This window comes from Pseudochaenichthys georgianus, chromosome 9 (assembly GCF_902827115.2).
Source record: "Pseudochaenichthys georgianus chromosome 9, fPseGeo1.2, whole genome shotgun sequence".
Lineage (NCBI taxonomy): Eukaryota > Metazoa > Chordata > Actinopteri > Perciformes > Channichthyidae > Pseudochaenichthys > Pseudochaenichthys georgianus.
In genome coordinates this window covers 2,336,474-2,362,216 of record NC_047511.1, presented here as the reverse complement: position 1 = coordinate 2,362,216, position 25,743 = coordinate 2,336,474, and the positions used below count along the sequence as shown (strand labels likewise).

Sequence of the window (25,743 nt, the reverse complement as noted above, 5' to 3'; positions counted from 1 at the left end):
GGACCCCCCCCCCCCCCCTCCCCTCGTCCTGCCCCTCCCCCAACCCTCACAGTGTTTAATTAAACTTTTTGTGTTGTTGTGAGCGCAGCATGTTGGATTTAAGCCTGACGCTGGGATCAGGCCTGGTGGGGCAGTGAGGGTGGGGGTGTGTGTGGGAGTGGAAGTGGGGGTGGGGGTGAGTAGGCCACAGAGGCCTCCACCGGCCGGGTAGCTGTTTATCTCCATCGCCCCCTGCTCCCACAAAGCGGGGGGAGGTCTGATCATGCAGTATCTGCAAGGCTGACATGATGTCTACACTTTATGTTCTGTTGTTAACATTACATCGTATTATAGGAGACATTATTCAAATTACATTTTTAATATCACCCTAACTTTTAACGTGTTGAGATTGAAATGTTTTATAAAGTATTTTTATTATTATGAATTCCTTCTGATGTAGCTTTGTTTTTCTGTCTTGATGATTAGGTACATGGTATATGGTTGATTGTTGTTGCATTCTTTAAAAACACTAAACACAGCAATGTAATTGTATTTCACTTCTTTTGATGTATTTCTCAAATCACCAACACATTTGTCAAACCCCAACCAGTTTGGATGATTAATGCTCAATATTTATTTTGTGAAAGTCATATTTTCATTGAACCCAGTTCCAGCTCCACTGCAGTAGGATCTGTTGCTATGGACTTTCTGAAGCTGAAGCTACACTATGATGACATCACCACAGACCTTCTCTGTGTAATAATAATCCTTATATTTATTATAGCGCTTTATCAAAGACTCTCAAAGCGCTTTACAAATACACATTACACATACAGATCATACATGTAATGGTCATCTACTGTGGACAATACCCACAGGGTATGTGTCCTGATATTATACAGACCGACCAAAGAAACTATTAGTCAGCAAAATAATTAGGCCATCACAACAAGTTATGGTAGTTCAGAAAGTAGCCCGGTAAACGGTGTTCAGGTGGTCCCCTGAGGATTTACATTGAACTTAATACCGTTATTACCATTAGTGTATAATATTGTATTCAAAGTAGTTTGACAAGCATAATGTACACTGCCTCAATTCTGTATATTGATATTGTGGATTCAATATATATACTATAGATATTTATCCTTCATTAATCATATGTATATATTCACTGTTTTGTGTATTTTGTTTATCTTGTACTAGTGATTATTATTGCTTCCCTATGCTTTGTTTTTCTTTCTTGATTATCGGTAAATGGTTGATTGTTTGTACATTTTCATTAAACAATAAAAAAAACACATTTAATTAGTATTGCACTTATTATGTCTAATTTCTCAAATATGATTATTTTATTTGATACTATTTACTATTACTATGTTATATTATAACTCCTCATTCATGTGCACTGCCTGTGCTGCTGTGATAACAATCCCAAAGTGGGATGAATAAAGTACATCTTATCTCATTTATCCAGAAACAAAGCGAGAGGGCGAGTGCGTGAGTCCAGTCCAGTAGTCCAGCTCGGGTCTTCCCCCCCCCTCACCCCCTTGTTTACTCCAGCCCGCTCCAGAGAGCCTCACACACTCTCAGCCTGGGTCTGCGGTCGGGTCTGCTGGAGCTCAGTGTCAGCAGCAGAGCGAGAGCAGCTGGATGGAGCCTGTGAGTGACAGCCCCGCTCCACACTGACCAGCCAGCAGCCATGGAGTTTGGAAGAGTTTGGTCCAGACATCAGAGGACGCTGCTGATCACCATGATGATGTTCAAAATGGGTGAGCAGTTTTCTACTTCTGCAGAAACAGAAACTCATCACCTTCATGTGTACCATGTATATCAGAGTAGGAACTGTCTGAGAAGGCTAAGAGGAAAATAGAAACTATTCCAAACTCCAAAAAACATCCGTTGCTTGTGTGTCGTCAGGCATGGCTTTGTGCGTGAGGTGTGTGTGTGAGGTGTGTGTGTGAGAGGTGTGAGGTGTGTGTGTGTGAGGTGTGTGTGAGGTGTGTGTGTGTGTGTGTGTGTGTGTGTGTGTGTGTGTGTGTGTGTGTGTGTGTGTGTGTGTGTGTGAGAGGGTGTGTGTGAGGTGTGTGTGTGTGTGAGGTGTGTGTGAGGTGTGTGTGTGAGAGGTGTGTGAGGTGTACACTTGGGATGGTTTTACTCAGGAGAGTTGCACTAATGTCAAATCTGCCACACAGTAGCAAATTATAATGGAGAATAATAAAGTGAAATAAAGAGTAGTAAACAGAGTCATAAAGGTGTGTGTGTGAGAGGTGTGTGTGTGTGTGTGTGTGTGTGTGTGTGTGTGTGTGTGTGTGTGTGTGTGTGTGTGTGTGAGGTGTGTGTGTGAGAGGTGTGTGTGTAAAGAGTAGTAAACAGAGTCCTAAAGGTGTGTGTGAGAGGTGTGTGTGTGAGGTGTGTGTGAGAGGTGTGTGTGTAAAGAGTAGTAAACAGAGTCATAAAGGTGTGTGTGTGTGTGTGTGTGTGTGTGTGTGTGTGTGTGTGTGTGTGTGTGTGTGTGGTGTGTGTGTGTGTGTGTGTGTGTGTGAGGTGTGTGTGTGAGAGGTGTGTGTGTAAAGAGTAGTAAACAGAGTCCTAAAGGTGTGTGTGATGAGATAAAGCATCACCACTAGTTAAGCAGCAAATGTCACTTTTAGTTAACAAAGTAATAGATTCAAAACGTCTTAAGCATCATCAGCTGTTCTGTGCACACTACAGTGTTAAGTGACGACACCAATGAAACGTGTCTGGGGTTATTTCTGAAGATATCTATTTTTATTTGTATGTCAGTTTTTGAAACATACCATACCAACATACTAATTCTAATTCTTCTAAACTAAGTGTCTTTATGATAAACTGTAGCTGGTCCTCAGGAGTTTGTTTTCTGTGTGTGTGTGTGTGTGTGTGTGTGTGTGTGTGTGTGTGTGTGTGTGTGTGTGTGTGTGTGTGTGTGTGTGTGTGTGTGAGTGTGTGGGGGGCTGCTTGGTCGACCCCACCACCTTATGAAACCCTGCTGACCCATTTTTCCCGCGACCTTCATTTGTGTGAATTGTCTGAAGCTCGTTTAAACGCTGGCGGACCGGCAGCAGGGATTGGCTGGGGGTGGCATTGTTGAAGATCACCATGGTAACAAGCTGAGCGTCCGGCTGCACTAGTGCACAGCTTTTTGTCTCAGATCTGAATGGAAGGAGTGATGGGTATTAAGGAGCAGAGCAAGAGAACTGGCACTCTCTGCTCTTGAGGATTTAAAACGGACAGAGAAAAGGAGAAGCCGAGGACATGTGATGAGGAAGAGGAGGGCGGGGGCCGGTGATATGTTAATAGTCCATTTTTAATAAAAGTGAAAAAAAAGCCTCCATATTTTGTAGCAACCGGTTTACTGAGAGAAGCGTTAAGACTTCAGCAGGATGGGAATGCTAGAGGAATAGATGCCAGAAAGGAGGACTGTGCAAAGTCTGAACCAAGACGTTGACTTTAATGAAATGTATTATGTCAACAATTTCCACATAGGTTAGTTGAAAGAATGATATTAAGTTGAACCTAATATGTTCACAGATATGTGAGATCTGTTCATTAAAGAGTGTGAGTCTCCACAGGCTGCCCTCTCCAGAGGACACACAGAGGGCTCTTCACTTCAAACGGTGACTGAGTTAGAAGGAATTGTTCTAATACGAGTTGGGAGCTGCTGACCCAAACACTTAGAGAAGCCAGCCGATACCAGGAAACATGTTTCTGATTTCATTGTAATTGGAAAGTACTAAAATCACATGTATCCGCAGCTCGAGCGCACTGTTAGAAAGGAACAGGAGCCTCTCTGACTCGCCGCGTGACGGCACTGACTCAGGGAGCAAAGCGGCCACCTGCTGAGGAGCCTTCGCAGCACAAAGCTGGACTCAGGCAGAGCCGCTCGTCTCTTGGAGACTCAATCAGATTCCTGTGTGCCCCACGTGCGTTGGCTCGTCCCTGTGACTCATGGCGGCTGCTGCCTCCGCCCTGCAGCGAGCCTCTCTGTTGACTCTGTGCTGCTGCTGTCTTCACGAGGCGGGGTACACACTTGCTCTCTGCCTTCGCACCTGCCACGGTAGAGAGAGCCTTTCAGATGTTACTTAAAACATGCAGAGGCCGTAACACTCAATCATCTCAGAATCATACTTACATTCAGTGTAACATTACAACAGACTCTGTGCTTTATGTTTCTCTGGGTCTCTTTTTAGTTTACTTTAGGTTCAAGTTTTGCTTTAGAAATGTTCTAGAAATGGCAAAAAAAAAGCTCAGGTTTTGAGAAATGTCAAAGATAAGTCTGGAGTTACTTTATACCTATCTTATTGCCCACACATCCTATTAGAGACACCAGCCACCAGTCCAAGGCCTTGCAAGGACGCCCTGACCGGTCAGAGCCGCTTGGTTTCTGATGAAGGAGTCCAGTTCAAACACAGGACGCAGTGACAGTGATCTGTCTCTTGGACTGCACTCAGACACAATCACTTGAGCAGGAGCAATGAGCAACTCTTATGGATGAGCACACAGACACTGTGCTTCTTCAGCACATGTGTGATCACCGGAGCACCAGCAGCATACTGATGACAGAGACCTGAACCCTGTTAATGCTCAGCTCCTCGTAAGGACGTCTAGATGAACGTGTCCGTCATGTCCTTTGCTCAGGGCAATGACCCGTGAACGTCACCAATAATGATTGACATCGTTTTGGATCATATTTATTGTTTGTATTTTTTTTTCAACACACACATTTCTCTGTATGAATACACATGTTTGCTTCAGAAGTGGTCCAGTAACATAGAGGTCGTGATGCTTGTGGGTCAGCTGACGGAATCATATCTAGACTGGATAAACCCTCCAGTGATCCTTCCTCCTTTGCAAGTACGCTTCGATGCTGTCAAATGTAAAAAAAGAACACGTATAAATCCTCCGACCTTTTCATACATAAGGATGAAGATCAAGTTTGAACTTCTATAACGGTTCCTGGACCTTTGTGAAGTTAGTTCCCCTGCCCTTCCCCTGGGGTTGGAATGTCCATCAGTGTAACAAGCACACTTCATGGCAGAGGGAGAGCGGTGCGGTGATGCCGTCACTCCACCTGCTCAGGGGCTCAGTGTTATTGTTGGAGTGAGGTGCTGGTACCAGTCCGTGCCGGGGCCAACCCTGTCGGGCCATAACAATGATCGATGAAGTGCATGGTAATGGGGGAGGGGCTATAGGAGCTGTTATCAGCCCCCTGGAATGTGTGAAGGGTTGATTGGGATTAGATGGAGAGGTGAAGAGAGAGCAGACCTCACTGTCTCTGTTTTACAGAGACCCCCATTCATGAGATCACAGGGTAACGTTTATAATTCTGCTTCTCATGTCGGTCCGCAGAAACATCTTGGCTCTCTTTGAAAAGGGAGGCCACGAGAGCCACACTGAGAGAGAGACGGGATGATCTCAGTGCATGGAGAGCCAGCAGAGGGAGGGGGGGGGGGGCAGAGGAGATAAGGAGGGAGAAAGATGCAGACTACTTTCTGTTGCTGTATTATAATGTCAGACTCCAGAACAATGTGACCTTTGAAGAAACCACGATCTTTAGGGTCAAACGTGTCCTACAGAATATAGTTAACACATGCTGATTTACTTTATTGCATTCATTAAACACAGTGTGTGACCCAGTGAGGCAAGTCACCTTTGTAGCACCTTTAAACACAAGGCCATTTTAAGTGCTTTACAAAAATGAAAGACATTAAGAGCATTTAAATAACAGTAACAGTAATCTGATTACATCTTGTTTTAATGTAAGCATAAGGGAATACAGTTAAAGTATTTGTGTATCCTGATTAGGTAATCCCGTGGCACGCAGCCCTTACTCCCTAAACCTGCTTTTGGCTCAGCTCGTGGAATATTGCAGAGTGAGTCATTTACAGCATGAGCATCCTTTCAAGACAAAAAGTATTTCTATTGATGTGTAATGGAATTGTATACACATTATGTGATGTCATTCTTAAATGCAATTGAATACATTGATGTTACATTTTCATAACTTAGTGCTTTAGTTGCATTATAAATCAGCCGTCTATCCAACAAGCAGTACTGATGTTCCGTCTCCCCAGGACCGGTCCTCCCTAGGACCGGTCCTCCCCTGATCCCCTGACATGTAGCCAAAAAGCATGCAGAGACTTTTCCAGTTCCAAATAAAGAGGATGAATAAACAACACACACTTCTCTGGATTGCTCAGGTGTGGAAGCATCACGACGATGAGAGGAGAAGTGAGAGACTGATGGGAGGAGGGAGACTTGGTGTTAACAGAAGGAGGAAGTGATAGCAGATGCATGTGAGAGGAAATGGGGGTGTGAGAGCGGATCAAGTGGGAAATGAGAAGTGTAGGTGGTGCAGGGAAGATGTGAAACATGGCTGCCTGTTTGTGTTGATAACTTGCTAAGAGAGGAACACGTTGTTTCTGGAGGGTTTGATCCAAAGCCCCTGACACAGTCATGACTCCATACGTTAAGGCTGGTTTTGGTGCATGGCGATGGGGCACCTTATAGGAGACACCTTATCGATAGTCAACGTACTTAGGGTTATTAGAGAATCCCTTTTAAGCTGAACTAAGACACATTTGAAATCAAAACAATAAAACGTATCACTTACAACTGTGAAGCTGAATTCATTAGCTCTAACGTGCATCCTCACCCTCACCACATTACTCTCACAGCGTCAGTCTGAACTGACTTCCCTTACCTTGCCCGGTAGGAGCTTTGCTAACAGGGCTAACGGAGTAACTGGTACTCCTGCAGTAAGCATATCTGCTGCTCCAGATGAAAGAGGTTAAAGAAGTGAAATCAGACGATTAGAGGAGGGGGAAGTTCATAGAAGTTGGTTATGATTCGTTCTCTCTGTACCCTGAATAGCCACAACACATTTGATAGAAAATCAGTCATCAAACACATGGAAAGTGAACCTTCTGGAAAGGGGGCAGGGCAAGAACTGAGTTCACTGTTTTCAGGAGGGTCCATCCTCAGGAGACCATGAAGGTGTCCAGTATGTTCTATATAAGACCCCTTCAGTGTTCCAGGACCCCCCCTCTTTGCTTCAGGATTCTGCTCACCCTTTCCTTTCGCAATCATGACGCTGCCTATTTTCCGGCTTATTACACGGCGACTCAGTAATAAAAGGTCTCATTAACATTAATGAGATTACTGAGCATATTCATCTAACTATGATTTTATTGATTTAAAAAAGATTGTATTGCTTCCACTATGAAATAATAGTCTGTTCTAGTAACTCTTGAAACTGTGGTGACAGTTAAAATATTAAAGTGTTACATTATTTTGTTAGTGGTGGTCGGGGTCGCACCAAAAACAAAAAGCACATTTAAAAAGATGGACTTTTATTAATCCCTCGTGGGGAAATAGTTTCTCTGCATTTGACCCATCCTGTGTTAGGAGCAGTGTGCTGCCATTTTGAACGGCGCCCGGGGAGCAGTGTGGGGAACGGTGCCTTGCTCAGGGACACCTCGGTAGCACTTGGTGTTGCCGGGACTTGAACTGGTGACCTTCCAGTTGCCAAGCCAAGTCCCTATCGACTTCGCCACCACCGCCCCCTTTTTTTTTTTTAAATGTGCAGGTTATGTCTTGAATGAGGATGATTCTAAGATTCAGATAGTAATATCACTGCTGGTGTACACATCTGAGGACAAACAGTAATGAGTAAAGGTTCACCTGCTCTCCAACACTGACAGCTGCTAGCTTGTTCATGTAATAAGTTTACTTTTAACACCATCTGCTCTGAACTTAATTCCAGAGAAAAGAGGGGCTTTTCATCTTGAGCACCATGCACTTAAGGTTAGAGTTATGGAGAGACCACCATATAAGCCATAGGGTAGGCATCTGAAGCTTAGGATGGAAAGCCAACAGGTGTTTACTTTCAGTTTATTAAAGTACTCATTCACAGTTACGCAGCCTTTTTAAATATGATGTATTCCCTATATTCATGGGTACATATTGGACCAACATAATTGTAATGGTTAAGTTTATCTGTATATATCATTTTATCTCATCATCAAGACCTTTCTCTTGGAAACAGACCCTGCTGCTGCTGCTGAGGTTGATAAGAGTGAAGTTGGGATGTAAACGACTGAAAAACACTAACAAGCTGCAAAGAGTTGAAGGAGATCTGCAGACCTGGAGATATTTAACTGTGGGATCATCAGCAGGACATCCGGTTTCACATTACAATTACAACATTACAGAAATGTATACTAATTAACTGTATACACATGGACTATTTTCAGTTGTTACTTTAAGACACCCCAAATCCAAACTCAGTATCAACAGAATCTGACTTCAAAATGCTGGAGGGAACGCGGTGAGCAGAACCAAACCATGGCCATACATGTTGGTCTTGTAATGTTTGTGTGGCTTCTGGGAAACAGCCATAACAAGAAGCCACTCACCTTATTACTTTGGCAAGAGAGGGAATACAAACAAATATTCAAACTTAGTTCTAGTGATAAGAATAGCAATTATTAGCAAATTACAAGGTTTAAAGATAATAACTCTCACAATGGAAGGAAATGGAATGGAGAAAATAACCATGAGAATCAGAAGTTCATATCTGTGATGAAAATAAAAACTGGGTAAATTATAGAACACAAGACATTTATAAAGACCTGACAATTAATGTACGTATGAGTATTAATGATGTATCCATTATGTGTAAGTTACACCTTGTAAGTTCATTATAAAAATATAAATGTAACTGTCCCTGTACGTTCCGTTCCAGGCCTGCTGTGCACGGCTGCAGCAGACACGTGTTTGTCCTCGCCCTGCAACAATGGAGCTACATGTGTGGACCACCTGGAGGACTACGCGTGCCTGTGCCCCAAAGGACCGGTGTGGTACACGGGGGCGTACTGTGATGACCTGTATGACCCCTGCAGCCTGGCCCCCTGCACCAACTGCACCAGCCAACCTGGGACCAGCGCGTACACCTGCCACTGCCCCGACGGCCTCACGGGCCTCAACTGCACCGAGGATGTAGACGAATGTCAGAGCAACCCCTGCGAAGGAGCACGCTCCAACTGTGTCAACGGAGAGAACAGCTATTCCTGCCTCTGCCCCCTGGGGTCGGGAGGGGAGGACTGCCAGGGCAATGTGACCACGTGTTCAGAGGACACATGCCAGCATGGAGGCACCTGTGTGGACATCCCTGACTTTGGGCACAGGTGCCAGTGTGCGGCTGGGTACCAGGGGATGGACTGTGAGGAGAACGTGGATGAATGCTCGCCTGAGCCCTGTCACAACGGAGCCATCTGTAAAGACGGGGTGGATGCCTACCAGTGTTTCTGTGTGCCGGGATTCCAAGGCTACCACTGTGACCTGGACATCAATGAGTGTGCCTCCCAACCCTGTCGGAACAATGGCACCTGTCTGGACCAGGTGGATCACTACGGGTGTGACTGCGCTCCAGGATTCAAAGGTGAGTCGCTGCTGAGTTATATCTGGCTGGGTTTTTGAAAGGAGAAATGTATCACACTGGATCAGACCTTGTACTCTCTTAGCTTAGAACAAAGGAAGATACATAAAGTACAAGAACATAAATAAAGTTGCTATTATCAGGGTCACATACATATAGTCTCTTAAAAGCAGACATTCGTTTTTCTTTCTTGCCATTTTACCTTAACCAATGAGTGCCACAAATGGTATTGATGATAACCCCGATATTTAAAACTGTAATATCGATATCATTGTAATTATACAAATATGATCATATTATGTAAATAATCCAAATGTTCCTAAACATTTCCATTCCTTCCATAATCATACTGTAGCCATACTTTGTTTTCCATAACTATGATATGTCTCTGACCCTGACCTACGGAGCCCTGGAGGGTTCATAGAGAGAACAAATTAATAAAACGAGGACACGTTTTATTAATTTGTGCGCACAAGATGTAATTCGTGGCCTCAATTTAAATAAAACGAGGCCGCGTTTTATTAATTTGAGCGCACAATATACTTTCTCGTGCGCCAAGTAGGAAGTGGAGCGCAGAGGAGACAACCGTTTCATTGCAGAGAATGCACACTGTTATGTTTATGTGGGGAAATGGCAGTGCATACATTATTTGAGATATATTTCAAACTCGGTGGTGTGGAGCTATTTGTTTAAGCACCGGATTCGCAAAACAGGAGAGTCTGTGAACCAGTCTGCCTTGATCTATGAATTCATGTCCGTGACTCTCACAGTATCTGCTATCAGCTAGAGAGCAGTGTCTTTTACCCAGCGCCTTCACTGTGTGTATTACCTTCATTAGAACAGCTGAATAGAGATCGAGGCTGCTACGTTTCACACACACACACACACACACACACACACACACACACACACACACACACACACACACACACACACACACACACACACACACACACACACACACACACCAACACGTTCTCACTCCCATCCCGTCATATATTGACGGACGGTCAGGGCCCCTCCCCGTCGCTATATTACGTACAGGGTACCCCTTGCCCGTCAGGCTTCTACGGGCAGGGCGTCCCATAGACCTTCATAATGCCTATTTTAAGGTTCATTCGGCCATTAAAATGCGTTTTGATGTCATTTTATGCGAGTAATGAGTTTTTATTTCTGATTATTTGTGCAGTACATGTACATGATGTTTAGTTTGCTAGTTATGACGAAGAGTACTTCATGAATGTGTACACATTCATGGTTGCTAACATTTTTTTGGTGGAAATGTGTTTTTTCACAGCAAAGTCACCCTCTGTACTTGGGAGGGTGGGAGAATCTAAAGGCAAGAACATCCCTAATATTCATTTAGGTCTTTATTTTAGACCTTTAGTGTTGCCGTCTGTGAGGAAAATAAATGGGGCTCAGAGCCTCAGAATACTGAAATCTGTATTTTTTAAATCTTTTTTTCCTTCTAATTTGTTATTCTTTTCAAAATAACACACTGTTATTTACTCACCAATAACACACAATTATCCTTGCTTTTATTTATTGGTTTAATTTTCATAATCTCGGGCTTTTTTGGCGTCCGTCAGGAACTGAATTTCAAAATAAAAATAACCGGAAACAGACGTAGGCATTTCGAGCAATTACCCAAGATCCTCAGCTATGGTTTTAAGCTCGCTTATTGGATGTTTTAGCCGCAATGCATGCTGGGATTTGGTGTTTATATTATATGCAATCCGTAAAACATTTTAAAAGAATAAAATAATACTTAATTCCGAGTGCTCTTGCTTTTCTCTTTGAAAGTCATCACATAACGGCATTGTAATACACGGTTCGGCTGCATTACATATTACAGATCTGCCGTAGTTCTTTATTTAGAGAGCCCTGATGAGAAGACTTCTGGAAAAACTGGAAGAAATGCCGCTGAAACTGAATACTTGACGTGGATCATAAATATATCAACAATTAAACAACATCTTACATTTCTCTTCACACAATGCGTCTCCTTGCAGTATCAACACTAATTCGGCTGACTTTTACATTTGATCTAATTCATAGATACCATAACGGACCATAACGGTGCACAGCTGATATAAAAGGACTGTAGTTTTTAAAGATATTACTGATTTTCTTTGAATATAAGAATGTAAATACTGAGTCTGAAATAGTATAGCAATATGCTGTAAACTTATGTGAAAGCATGAATAAAAGTACACATATTCAGATGTTGTACATACATAAGTGTCCTACACTAATAATACAAAGTTATTATGGCTGTGTGTACCTTGTGTGCACCGCCTAGTGGTTAAAGCACGTTATTGAATTATTGTTTTTATGTGTTATATTTGATTACAAAAATATTAAGAGTACATACTTTCATAGGGGGAAAGTAGAAGGTCTGTGATAGAAATATAGAATATAAAAAATCAAAAATATACTATAAGTGATCTCTACAATAAAACAGTTTAGTGCAGAATGTAGAAAGATATTAATAGGAGGAGGTGCAAAACAGAAAAACGAATTCACCTTTATTTAAACATTAAATAATACTTTAGATTAAGGTCTTCTTTTAAATAAGAAAAAAACTTTGGGGGTATCAAAAGATAAATATTAAGCCTGACAAAGTACTTAACGTCTAATATATTGCTTTCCTGCAATGTTAACTATGTTGAAGCACTTATTTTAACTGATATTATACACATAGTTATACTCTTATGTATGTAGATAGAATAAGAAATGTGCAGACTATGACAGTTTAATGGTGGAGGTTTACACACATATTGATAGATGTCTTGTTGATGTTACTGTTGAGGAACCTGTGACCCAAGTTTTTCATTCATTGCATAACTACACCGTAGTTGTGTATATGATATGTCAATAAACCTTTGAAAATCTTGAAATCTTAAAAGGGATGTGCAAAATAGCCATAATATACAGTCTTTAATTAACTATTAGTAGAGAATAATGAGTAATGAATATACTTTATTACTCGTTTCCATTCATGTCAATTGCAGATACATGTTTAGTCTTCTCAAGCACCAACTATCAAATATCTCTCCTGATTGTTGGCACTTGACAATCACCTTACCTGAATTGTACTCAGGTGTAACTAAAGTCTGATTTAAGGGTTGTTTATATTTCACATCATTAATCAGAATCTGCAAAGTAACTCAAATAAGTGTAGTGGAGTAAAGATACCAGGTTAACCTCTGAATTGTGGAGTAGAATTACAAAGTAGCAATGAGCTGTCATGTGGGTATATATTAATGCTGCACATTATGGACACAAGCGATTTTCACCCATTTATTAATTATATATTTTACATTTGATAACACCAATGTGTTTAATACTGGAGACTTCTAATTGTGGGAAAAACGAAAACGTTCAGTAGAGACGTCCCATAGAACATTTTGCGAAACACAATAGTGTAGTGTGTAGTTCTGGGGGGGCGTTCGATTCCAGTTTTGGATAGTCTGGCGTGGTTTCGTTCCTTTTCAAACAGTTTGACGCTCGGCGTAACCTTGGCGCACTGCCACTCCAACATCCAATCCCAGAGCTTGAAGATTAATCACGGGGGCTGTAGTCCTAAACGATAGCTGGGGATTATGGGTAGTGTAGTGTCTTCGGCCATCCTAAACTCAAACATTTTGACAATCGCAATGATGCTCGAAATGTCCCTTATAGGCCTACGTCTGTTTCCGGTTATTTTTATTTTGAAATTCAGTTCCTGACGGACACCAAAAAAGCCCGAGATTATGGAATTAAACCAATAAATAAAAGCAAGGATAATTGTGTGTTATTGGTGAGTAAATAACAGTGTGTTATTTTGAAAAGAATAACAAATTAGAAGGAAAAAAAGATTTAAAAAATACAGATTTCAGTATCCTGAGGCTCTGAGCCCCATGCATTTTCCTCACAGACGGCAACACTAAAGGTCTACAATAAAGACCTAAATAAATATTTGGGATGTTCTTGCATTTAGATTCTCCCAATAAGTCCAAGTACAGAGGGTGACTTTGCTGTGAAAAAAACTAGGGCTGTCAGTCGATTAAAATAGTTAATCGCGATTAATTGCAAATTAATCGCACATTTTTGATCTGTTCTAAATGTACCTTAGAGGAATATTTTTCAAGTTTCTAATTATCTCTTATCTATTATTTCTCTTATCAACATATGAGTGGACAAATATGCTTTTTGCAAATGTTTATTAGCATTTGAACAATGACAAATATTGTCATGAATATTAAATCTCTGAATATTACAAATATTCGCCTGAATTCAACCTGGAACCTCTCTCATACAATACTGTGTGTGTGTGTGTGTGTGTGTGTGTGTGTGTGTGTGTGTGTGTGTGTGTGTGTGTGTGTGTGTTGGATCGTTGGAGCTATGTGCAGCTCAAGGCATATGCTCGAACGGGAGCTGCCTGGACGCTGCAATCATGTTGCGCACTATCCGTGCTGAGTGTGCTGACTTCTCCTACAATGTCCCACTGTCTGGCTTCCTGCATAAAGTCTCGGCGCAGTTGTGGCGAAATGTCGCTCCTCTGTTTTCATTTATACAGCTCCTTATACAGGGTTGCCAACTTTGGGTACCTGGCTGGAGTGAGATTTTGATATCATGGGTTTAATTACATATGCACACGAAATGACTGCTATCGTGTCAGCACCTTAGCATATTATATATAGGATATATATACAATATATACAAATACACAACATTGGACACAGACTATAAAGGGCACAACGTTTCATTCACTAATGAAAGTCAAACACATGTTTGTTTCTACTGTTTTATTGTGTGCCTGTCGCGATGAGCAATTAATTGACTTATCGTACGATAAATAAAAATGAAATCGATACATTTCCATTTACATGAGGATGTGACTAGCAGTTTGAAAGGATGTACTTGAATTATTATTATATATTATCATTATGTCAGTGGTCTAAAATGGTCATACAACGGTGCCGACAATATCGTTTATCGCAATAATTTCCTGGAAAATGTATCCAACAAAATTAATTATCGTGAGAGGCCTATACATGAAACACACACACACACACAAACCCATTTACAGACTTACTCCAAACTGCCAAATATATTAATTAACACACTCTCACTCTCATATACTCTTTGACTCTATTTTGGCCGAGTAGCAGACTTTTACTTTTTTATAATTTCTACTGGATCTTAGATCTGCGCATGCGCAATACGGGTCGGCAGTGGCGGCTCCAGAGTATTTGTGTTGGGTAATCTACGGTAGGGCTAACTAACCCATACAGTGGGGGGGCTCAAGTCAGTATTTGCAATGTAATTACATACACGCCCCCCTTGACAGTGAAACGCCATGCGTGAGGTTTAGATTATTTCCCTGTCTCAATCCAAATTGAACTGTATGAAATAAAAAGGCACATTTGTCTTGTAGTAAATAAAAAGGGCGACCTGGAGCCAATCCTGCAATCTGCCCACAAGTGAAAGAGTTGACATGCTGAAAACTCAACCCCTGCAGGGGGGTCTGGGGGGATTCTCCCCCATGAGATTTTTTGAAATACTAACATAAAATACACATTCTGGTACTCTCTTGAGAAGAAAAATAAATAAATCTATTACTACACGTTTAAAAAAAAATGAATGCCATTTTAGTTTTGTGTTACTTTGTTCTGAAAGCTGAACCTGCTGCTCCTCACAGAGAGAAGAGGGAAGAGGCTGTGAATGACTTTACATTGTGGATAAGGGTGGATAGCCCCCATTGTTCTGTGTGTCAAAATGAAAGACAGCCCACACACCTATCAATCATCAAACCGTGGGGTCTTATTTCATTACGTGTTGATTTCTATCAACACATAATGCTGTATCGATGTATATAGAGATGTACTACAGCAAAAGTATTCTCCGTCGGGACTTCCTGCAACAACACCACCACGACGTTATCTTGATTCTGATTGGCCAGAAGACATTATCAACGATGTTCTATTGAGAAGACGATCACTACCTGACAAAAGTTTTCAAAACCGTTTCTAGTCTTCGGTATTTCCAGACAAGTGGCTACTGAAATCAATCTTACTAACTGCTGTCTGTGATTGCTTGTTGTGGCGTGAGAATAGTTTGGGGAGCGTGAGAGCGTGAGAGTGAAAGCGTGTGTCACACGCCAGATGCGTGAGAGTTGGCAACCCTGACTGCCTTATATCCGTTAGCGCAGCTAGCTAGCACCAGATGCTAACAACAACAATGCACGTAAGGTCTCTCTCTCGCTCGCTCCAGACACATACACACACCCTCCCGGTCCTCCCGATGGCCAGTCGGTGCCTGCCGGTGAGCGTGGAAGTGTGGTCTGCTGCAAGCGGGCTGCAGGAGCGTGGCTGTCAGCATCAGCTTGTAGATGGTATTTTAAACTCGATGCGCTCTGAAACTACGGGGCGGCCGAGGAAAAAAAATACACATACGTTAATCGCGTTAATATAATTAGTGGCGTTATTTTTTTTTGCGTTAACTTGACAGCCCTAATTTTAATACTTTAAATACGTTTTATTAATATTTTTGATGGAAACATTTGCTTATTTATTCAATAACTTCCAGGTCATGTGACCGATTCACTCAAAATCAGTGCTAGGTCAAATAACTATACTTGCTGTATAGGACACACCTCTTTTTATTGCATTTTAATACTTAAAATATTTGTATATTAATATTTGTATGCGAAAATGAGCATATTGCTTCAATACCTTCCAGGTCATGTGACCTAATCACTCAAAATCAGTGCTGGGTCAAAGAACTACACTTGTTGCATAGGACACACCTCTTTTTATTGCATTTTAATACTCTATATTTTATATTAATATTTTTGATAGAAAAATGAGCTTATTGCTTCAATACCTTCCAGGTCATGTGACCTAATCACTCAAAATCAATCTTGGGTCAAAGAACTACACTCGCTGCATAGGACACACCTATTTTTATTGCATTTTAATACTTTAAATATTTTATATTAATAATTTGATGGAAAAATGTGCTTATTTATTCAATACCTTCCAGGTCATGTGAACTAATCACTCAAAATCAATGTTGGGTCAAATAACTACACTTGCTGCATAGGACACATCTATTTTTATTGCATTTTAACACTCTAAATATTTTATATTAATAGAAAAATTAGCTTATTGCTTCAATACCTTCCAGGTCATGTGACCGATTCACTCAAAATCAATGTTGGGTCAAATAACTAAAATGCAATAAAAAGAGGTGTGTCCTATGCAGCAAGTGTAGTTATTTGACCGAGCACTGATTTTGAGTGATTAGGTCACATGACCTGGAAGGTATTGAAGCAATATGCTCACTTTCGCATACAAATATACAAATATTTTAAGGATTAAAATGCAATAAAAAGAGGTGTGTCCTATGCAGCAAGTATAGTTATTTGACCTAGCACTGATTTTGAGTGAATCGGTCACATGCCCTGGAAGTTATTGAAGAAATAAGCAAATGTTTCCATCAAAAATATTAATAAAACGTATTTAAAGTATTAAAATGCAATAAAAAGAGGTGTGCTCAATAAATGTATGCTCTAGAGTGAATTTGCTTCACATTCACACGATGGAGAAGCTGTCGATTTATTAAAAAGAAAAATGTTCTTGTCTAATTGTAAAAGTCATTTATTGATGGTCCCTAAGTGAAAGCCTCGTCTCGCGGAGAAGATCTCCCTGTTAAACTGACGCTGCTGGCGGGTCCGCGAATGTCCGTCGAATATCCGACCTAAAACTAAATTCACCGCGGTCCCACCATCATGTTGATTTGAATCCGAAGTCTGAACATGAGCCCGCCCTGCTCGACCTTCTAAGCCAATCACAGCGCGATAATGACCTGCCTTCCGTTTCAACCATACTCCTTCCATTTCCACTATACTTTCTCTCACACATACATGCATTCTTCTCTTGCATACATATATTGTCTTCAGACATACATACATTCTTCTCTTGCATACATATATTGTCTTCATACATACATACATTCTTCTCTTGCATACATATATTGTCTTCATACATACATACATACATACATACATTCTTCTCTTGCATACATATATTGTCTTCATACATACATTATTCTCTTGCATACATATATTGTCTTCATACATACATACATTCTTCTCTTGCATACATATATTGTCTTCATACATGCATATATTATTTATAATATTAAATGTAAACATTGAATGAATGTGCATGAGAGCAAAATGTATAAATATGAGCATTAAAATATATGAATATGAGAGCAACATGTATGAATGTGTGAGTGTAAATATATCTGTGTGTGAGAGTGAAAATGTATGTAAAAGTAGAGAATGTATGTGTGTGAGAGTGAAAATGTATGTATGTATGTGAGGAAGCGCACACACTCCCTCACTAACATGTTGGTCTTAACTATTTGTTTGTTAAGAAAGGTAGTACATGTTTGTTCTGAGTTGCCTTTATTTCAGTTAAAGTTATAAAAACAGTTTACATAGACAAACTAATAAAATGCATCTAAATTCATTTGTCAGTCTGTAAAACACACAAGCACCAAGTAATCACCATTTCCTTTGTTCAGACCTGGAGGCCATCTTGTCCCAGTGCTCAAAGGGGGAGCACGCCTCCAAAGTACTCCTTATATGTGCCGTATGAGTAGGCGGAGTCTTGGATGCGATTGGTCAGGGAAATGTGTGATTTTATGAGTGTCAATTAAGTTAAAAACTATCCGTTTTAAGCAGACCTTGTTGTTGTTTAAGATATCATATTTATGGCGATGCAATAATGAATTTACTTAAGCCTTTAGGGTTTTATTAAAGGTAGACAACAGTGTTTAATTTTGTATTTAAGCCTTCACTCTGCTTTTAGAACCATGACCTGATTGGCCAGGTTGGAGTGGGAAGGCGGGCCGTCTCCTATAAATGTGGTTGGGAAGAGAGGGGAAGGGCATTCGTGTTTGTTCCTTGCTGGTGAATGCAGCACCAGGCATGCAGTTTGTGTTTCTGTGGAAGGCTAAGAATAAAACGCCTGTTTATTTTTGCAAGAAAACCCTCTCTCCACGTATCGTTCTTTCACCTGCACCTCACATCATAACAATTGGTGGCAGTGGTGGGATATTTAAACGCTTGTGAGGAGTCTTAGAGGACAGTGACTAAATGAAAGGTGGACGTGGAAGAGGTCGTCAGGCAAGGGCCACAGCCTTGCCAGACATGGAGGAAGAAAAAAAGACGAGGGACAACGGAAGAAGGATCTCCACGTGAGGGAGCTGTGGCAGCTGAAAGTGAAGAAGATGAAGAAGAGCTGGTGGTTCGGCCCAAAGTGTTTACAGCCCATACTGGGGGTGAGGAACTCGCTACAGTAAGCTTCATGGAAGAAATTAGAGAGTTTGTGCACAGGTCTAAGCAGACTGAGGCAATACTTTTTGAACAGATGAAACAATTAAGAAGTGACATGGTTTCAAAGTCAAGGCAGGACTCAGAAGTATACTATGACCCTGTTTAACAGCATCCCTATGCAATGCGTGCTGATAATCCAAGGCTACAAGCTGAAGCCTCGACACACCTGCTAAAAGGTGAGCCACATGGAAAATTCAAGCCACTTCAAACTAGCAGGCCTGCTTCCTTATCCGATTGGCCTGTCCAGCCTCTGCAGAATATTGATCCACCAATCCGGACAGCAAGGCCCTATGTAAGTGAGCCAAGGATACCTGACTTCAAAGACGGTGAAGACCCAGAAAGTTTTTTTGTTCGGTTTGAACGGATGGCCAGAACTTGGGGGTGGCAGCCATTTGAATGGGCCGCCAGAGTAGTAACCTTGTTGACAGGAAGAGCTCTTGAGGCCTATGCTGGAATGGATGAGGAACAGTCAGAGTCATATGAGGCAGTTAAAGCAGCAGTGTTAATGAAGTTTAATGTTACTGAAGAGACTTACAGACAGCGGTTCCGGAGCACCATTTTGCCAGTGGGAGAGACTGTAAGAGAAACCTACAACCGTATTAAGGGGCTTTACAAAAGATGGATGAGACCGAACAGCCGTACTAAGGAGGAGATTGGAGAGACGATCGTTTTGGAGCAGTACCTCCGTGTGCTTCAACCAGACATCCGCACCTGGGTCAAGGAGCACAATCCCCAGACTGGGGAGGAAGCGGCAGATCTGGCAGAACGGTATGCAGCGGCCCACAGGGAACCTTCAAATAAAAGAGTGACTGTTGGGAAGCCAAGGTTTGGGGAGAGCAAACCTCACACTTGGCCAACTGTTGAGAGGGTGGACACTGGGGTTGGTAAGAAACCTGCATATCCAAACTTAAAAACGAACTTTATATGTTACAACTGTCAGCAACCTGGTCACAAGGCTTCATTGTGTCCATTAAGAAAGTCTAAGTCGGTTGAGATGTGTTCAGTACCTCGTGCAGAAAGTGTGGACCATGCTAATGTTACTGATAGTGGAATTGTTCCACATAGACATGTAGTAGATGTCACTGTAAATGGTCAAACAGTGAAAGCCCTAGCTGACACTGGTAGTTCACAAACCTTGGTGAAGTCCAGCTTACTTAGCAATGCAATAGCTGATTTTGATGGGAGGATAAATATCACATGTGTTCATGGTTGTAAAAAAGATTACCCAACTGCAGATGTTATCATTGAGGTTGAAGGGCAATCCTTTATGCTAACTGTTGGTGTGCTAGAGCACCTAGCTTATGACGTGATCCTTGGAGATGATTTGCCAATCTTGGACCACTTGGTACAGCAAAACTCACTAGCGTACTCCTATGTAGCTACGCGCTCTATGACTAAGGGGTTAGAACCTTTACCAGATGCAGATGATAGTTTGTGTGAAGGGGGTGATAAGCTTAAGAAAACAAGGCGACAGCGCCGTCAAGAGAAAAACAGAAATCATGATAAGGCTAAATGCCCTGAGCTTACTCTTCCTGTAACTCCCCTCATAGAGCCTCAATGGCAAATCCCAGATAACTTCCGAGAGAGTCAGGAGAATGACCCATCTCTAAAACCTCTATTTTCAAAAGCATGCAAAGTAGATGGGGAGGAAGATGCAAACGCAGGGGGGCTGACAAATCTAATTGGGGATCCCTTCATCATAAAAGATAACCTTTTGTATTTGGCAGACATAGAGAAACCTAGGCTAGTCATTCCTAAAGAGTTTCGCCAAGTAATCTTGCATGTGGGTCATACTGTGCCATGGGCTGGGCATCTGGGGCAGGCAAAAACGTATGACCGCATTGCTCAGCGTTTCTATTGGCCAGGATTATACAGAGAGGTAATTGATTACTGTAAAACATGCCATGAGTGTCAGGTAGTGTCTCCTACGAAACTTTCAAACAGAGCCCCTCTACAACCATTACCAATAATGAGTGTACCTTATGAAAGAATAGCCATGGATATAATTGGTCCTCTGCCAAAAAGTAGCAAGGGTCACAGGTTTGCCCTGGTTATTTGTGACTACGCCACCAGATATCCAAATGTCTATCCATTGCGTTCCATTCAGGTCAAACATATAGTGCAGTGTTTAGTAGAGCTATTCTCTAGAGTGGGCATCCCTAAAGAGATCTTAACAGATCAAGGTACAAACGTTATGACCCATCTGATGAAGTCACTGTACTCGCAACTTGGGGTTAAACGGATCAGAACAAGTCCATACCACCCTGAAACTGATGGTCTGGTAGAACGTTTTAATGGTACACTGAAACAAATGTTGAGAAAATGTATTGATGATACTGGCAAAGATTGGGATAAATGGTTGCCATTCCTTTTGTTTGCATACAGAGAAGTGCCACAGGCTTCAACTGGTTTCTCCCCTTTTGAGTTGTTATATGGCAGACAGGTCAGAGGCCCTTTGGACGTGCTGAAGGAGAACTGGGTGGCTGGTGAGGCAGTGGCAACAACAACCAACAGCATCATCTCTTACATTCTGCAGATGAGAGACAAACTGGACAGTTACAGAGAAACGGTCAAAGAACACATGCATGAGGCTCAACATAAGCAGAAGGTGTGGTACGACAAACGTGCTCGAGAAAGAGAGCTGAAAGCTGGCCAGAAAGTCTTGATACTGCTCCCTACAGGGCCAAGTAAGTTACTAGCCAAGTGGCAAGGCCCATATACAGTAACCCGAAAGGCAGGCCCTGTGACCTATGCAATTCTCTGTCCTGATAAAAGAAAGTGCAAACAGTTGTTGCATGTAAACCTTTTAAAAGAGTATCATGACAAGAAAAACCAGAAGGCAGGTAGAGAACATGTTCTGATGATCCAAGATGTCCAGCTGGAAGAAGAGGATGCGTTGGAAACAGAGGAGGCTGACATGGTGCCGCACAGAGAGAAGTGTAAACCCCAGGCCCCTCCGGAGCATCTGAGTTTGGATCAGGGGCAGCAACTGGGTGAGCTTAAATAATCTTTCCCAGCATTGTTCTCAGAAAAACCTGGACGCACTGATGTGATAAAGCATAACATTATATTGAAGGACACTAAACCTGTTCGCCTGAGGCCTTACAGGATTCCTGAAAGAATGATGGAACCACTGAGGAAGGAGGTGGAGTTGATGTTGGACATGGGAGTCATTGAACCATCTAGAAGTGAGTGGTCAAATCCTATAGTGCTTGTTCCTAAGAAAAACACCACTGAACCTCGATTCTGCTCGGACATGAGGAAGCTGAACAGCATTTCCTGTTTTGATTCATACCCAATGCCGCGTATTGACGAGCTACTGGAGAAGTTGGGGAAAGCTAAGTACATCACAGCTTTAGACCTCTGTAAAGGTTACTGGCAGGTGCCTCTTGAGCCAGCCTGCAAAGAGTATACAGCTTTTCAGATTCCAGGAATGGGTTTGTTTCATTACACTGTACTACCCTTTGGTCTTCATGGAGCGCCTGCAACCTTTCAAAGATTAATGGACATTGTTCTTAATGATTGTACCAGGTTTGCAGCAGCCTACCTAGATGATGTGGTAATCTACAGTGAATCCTGGGCAGAACATCTGCAGCATCTTAAAGCTGTGTTGGGCAAGATACAGGGAGCCGGGCTGACCCTGAATGCCAACAAGTGTTCCTGGGCTCAAGAGGAGGTGAAATACCTTGGATACCTGGTTGGACGTGGGCAAGTACGACCACAAGTGGAGAAGGTAAAGGCCATACAGGTAATACCCAGACCCCAGACAAAGAAGCAAGTGAGGTCCTTTTTAGGCCTGGTAGGGTGGTACAGAAGGTTTGTTCCCCACGTTGCTACATTAGCTGCCCCACTTACTGATCTAACAAAAAAAATCTCCCACTAAAGTGGTGTGGAATGATGAGTGTGAAAATGCCTTCCAGGCATTAAAGAGGCAGATCTGTCAAGCTCCTGTGTTGCAGAGCCCGGACTTCACAAAACAATTTATTGTACAAGTTGATGCCTCTGGTGTTGGACTAGGAGCAGTGCTAGCCCAAGGAGAGCCTGGCGAAGAGAAGCCTATACTGTTCCTGAGTAAGAAACTGTTTGACCGGGAAAAAAAGTACTCTACGGTGGAAAGAGAGGGACTGGCTATAAAGTGGGCTATAGATTCATTGAGGTATTACCTTCTTGGAAGAGAGTTTGTGTTGCAGACAGACCACAGACCTTTGAAGTGGATGCAATCTAAGCAGCATCAGAATGCAAGGATTCTACGTTGGTGCCTAGCCCTCCAGCCATACCAGTTCACCATACAGTATTGTCCCGGTAAGAACAATCTTATCGCTGACTATCTTTCTCGTTTGCCTGACCTGTGCAAGCCAGAGGGGGAGGAGGTGTGAAATGTGAGGAAGCGCACACACTCCCTCACTAACATGTTGGTCTTAACTATTTGTTTGTTAAGAAAGGTAGTACATGTTTGTTCTGAGTTGCCTTTATTTCAGTTAAAGTTATAAAAACAGTTTACATAGACAAACTAATAAAATGCATCTAAACTCATTTGTCAGTCTGTAAAACACACAAGCACCAAGTAATCACCATTTCCTTTGTTCAGACCTGGAGGCCATCTTGTCCCAGTGCTCAAAGGGGGAGCACGCCTCCAAAGTACTCCTTATATGTGCCGTATGAGTAGGCGGAGTCTTGGATGCGATTGGTCAGGGAAATGTGTGATTTTATGAGTGTCAATTAAGTTAAAAACTATCTGTTTTAAGCAGACCTTGTTGTTGTTTAAGATATCATATTTATAGCGATGCAATAATGAATTTACTTAAGCCTTTAGGGTTTTATTAAAGGTAGACAACAGTGTTTAATTTTGTATTTAAGCCTTCACTCTGCTTTTAGAACCATGACCTGATTGGCCAGGTTGGAGTGGGAAGGCGGGCCGTCTCCTATAAATGTGGTTGGGAAGAGAGGGGAAGGGCATTCGTGTTTGTTCCTTGCTGGTGAATGCAGCACCAGGCATGCAGTTTGTGTTTCTGTGGAATAATGTGGAAGGCTAAGAATAAAACGCCTGTTTATTTTTGCAAGAAAACCCTCTCTCCACGTATCGTTCTTTCACCTGCACCTCACATCATAACAATGTAAAAGGAGAATATATGTGTGTAAGAGTGAAAATATATGTATGTATAAGGAGAATGTATGTGCGTGAGAGGACCGGTATGAATTACGGCCTGTACGGCCCCTCATCAATTTGTGTTCTGTGAAACTGAAAAGGATATTATGTTGTTTTTGTTACTTTCGTTGCAGTTGTATATGTCTTAAATGTAATTTAGGTTAAGTTCAGGTTAAGTTCAGCACATAATTGTGCTACACAGACCCTCACGATTGCGGTAAGCGTGTTGTAACTTCCGCAAGTTGTCACCTCCGGGTTTCCTGTGTGCCTGTTCTGCTGCTGATAGCTTATATTATCTTAACTTAAATCGATCGTTTTAAAACTCTTGTTCATGGCAACTGACTGACGTTGTAATCACACGTTACTACAGCTTAAGCACTCAAAACTCTCCTTCTCTTAGCGACTGTAACTCCACAGTTGCCTACACTCTTTTCGGGTTTGCTAACGGTAGCTACTTTAGCTTGATAGCTAGCCATGGCTCTTTCCCCACCCTCGGGTGTTATTTCCTGCTCTTCCTGTCTAATGTTTGGTTATTCCCCTACCTTCTTTACTGGTACCGATACATGTGTTAAATGTAGTATAGTTGTTAGGTTGGAGGCGGGAATCATAGCCATAGAAGCCCGGCTCCGCATCTTAGAAAGTAACTCAGCTACAGTAAAGCCCATGTTAGCCGGTGCGCACCGGCAAAAGGTAGCTCCTCTTAGCCGTCCCCCGACAACTCCCGAGCAGCAGGGAGGCTGGGTGACTGTTCAGAAGGGGCATAACGCGAAACCCGCAGGTCCCCACCAACCCGTTCATGTATCTAACAGATATTCCCCACTCAGCGAGACACCCGCTGAGAAGCCAGCTCTGGTTATTGGTAGCTCTATTATGAGACACGTGAATTTAGAGACCGAAGCCTCCACAGTCACATGCATTCCGGGGGCCAGAGCGGGCGACGTTGAGGCGCATCTTAAACTGCTGGCTACAAATAAACGTAAATACAGTAGGATTGTTATTCATGTCTGTGGTAATGATGTTCGTTTACGCCAATCAGAATGCACCAAACTTAATGTGGAGTTGGTGTGTAGTTATGCTAAAACAATGTCGGACACCGTAATCTTCTCTGGTCCCCTCCCCAATCTGATCAATGATGACATGTATAGCCGCATGTCATCATTTCAGCGCTGGTTGTCTTGGTGGTGCCCAGCAAACAATGTGGGCTTCGTAAATAATTGGACAGCCTTCTGGGGAAAACCTGGTCTGATTAAGAGAGACGGCATTCATCCTACTTTGGATGGTGCAGATCTCATTTCGGCAAACATTTCAGGGCTTTGTGGACTTAATCCATGACAAACTGGAGTTGAGACCAGGAGGCAGAGTCGCAGTCTTACACGCTTCTCTGCGCTCTCTCCTAGGCAGTCATCCATAGGAATCCAGAACCCAATAAAATACCCAATATTAGCGGTGTGTGTGTCTGCCCAAGGACAATTTAAGGTAAAACCTAATAGAGGTGTCATACATAATAACCTAATAAAAGTAAATGTAACAACTACTACAGTGCAACAAAACAGGAAGATTAAATGTGGTCTCTTAAACATAAGATCTCTAGTATCTAAAGCAATATTGGTAAATTACATTACATTTAGCTGACGCTTTTATCCAAGGCGATTTACAAGGCGTTCGACCAACAAAATACAAACTTGAAGAAAACAGAATCATATAAGTAACAGGTTTACATCAGGTTTCATAGAGCAAAAACATTTCAAGTGCTACTCAACTGGCTTT

The 25,743-nt window shown here is 42.1% G+C and overlaps 1 protein-coding gene across 1 annotated transcript in view; it reads left to right on the top strand.

Annotated features, from left to right (window-relative positions):
* The first annotated feature begins 1,575 nt into the window (after positions 1 to 1,575).
* Positions 1,576 to 25,743, top strand: part of LOC117452752 (protein crumbs homolog 1-like) — a 48,986-nt gene continuing 24,818 nt past the window's right edge. Inside the window, 2 exon segments of the mRNA XM_034091505.2 lie at positions 1,576 to 1,748; positions 8,744 to 9,439. Of these exon segments, the coding sequence (XP_033947396.1) occupies positions 1,679 to 1,748; positions 8,744 to 9,439 (766 nt within the window). The 5' untranslated portion in view covers positions 1,576 to 1,678.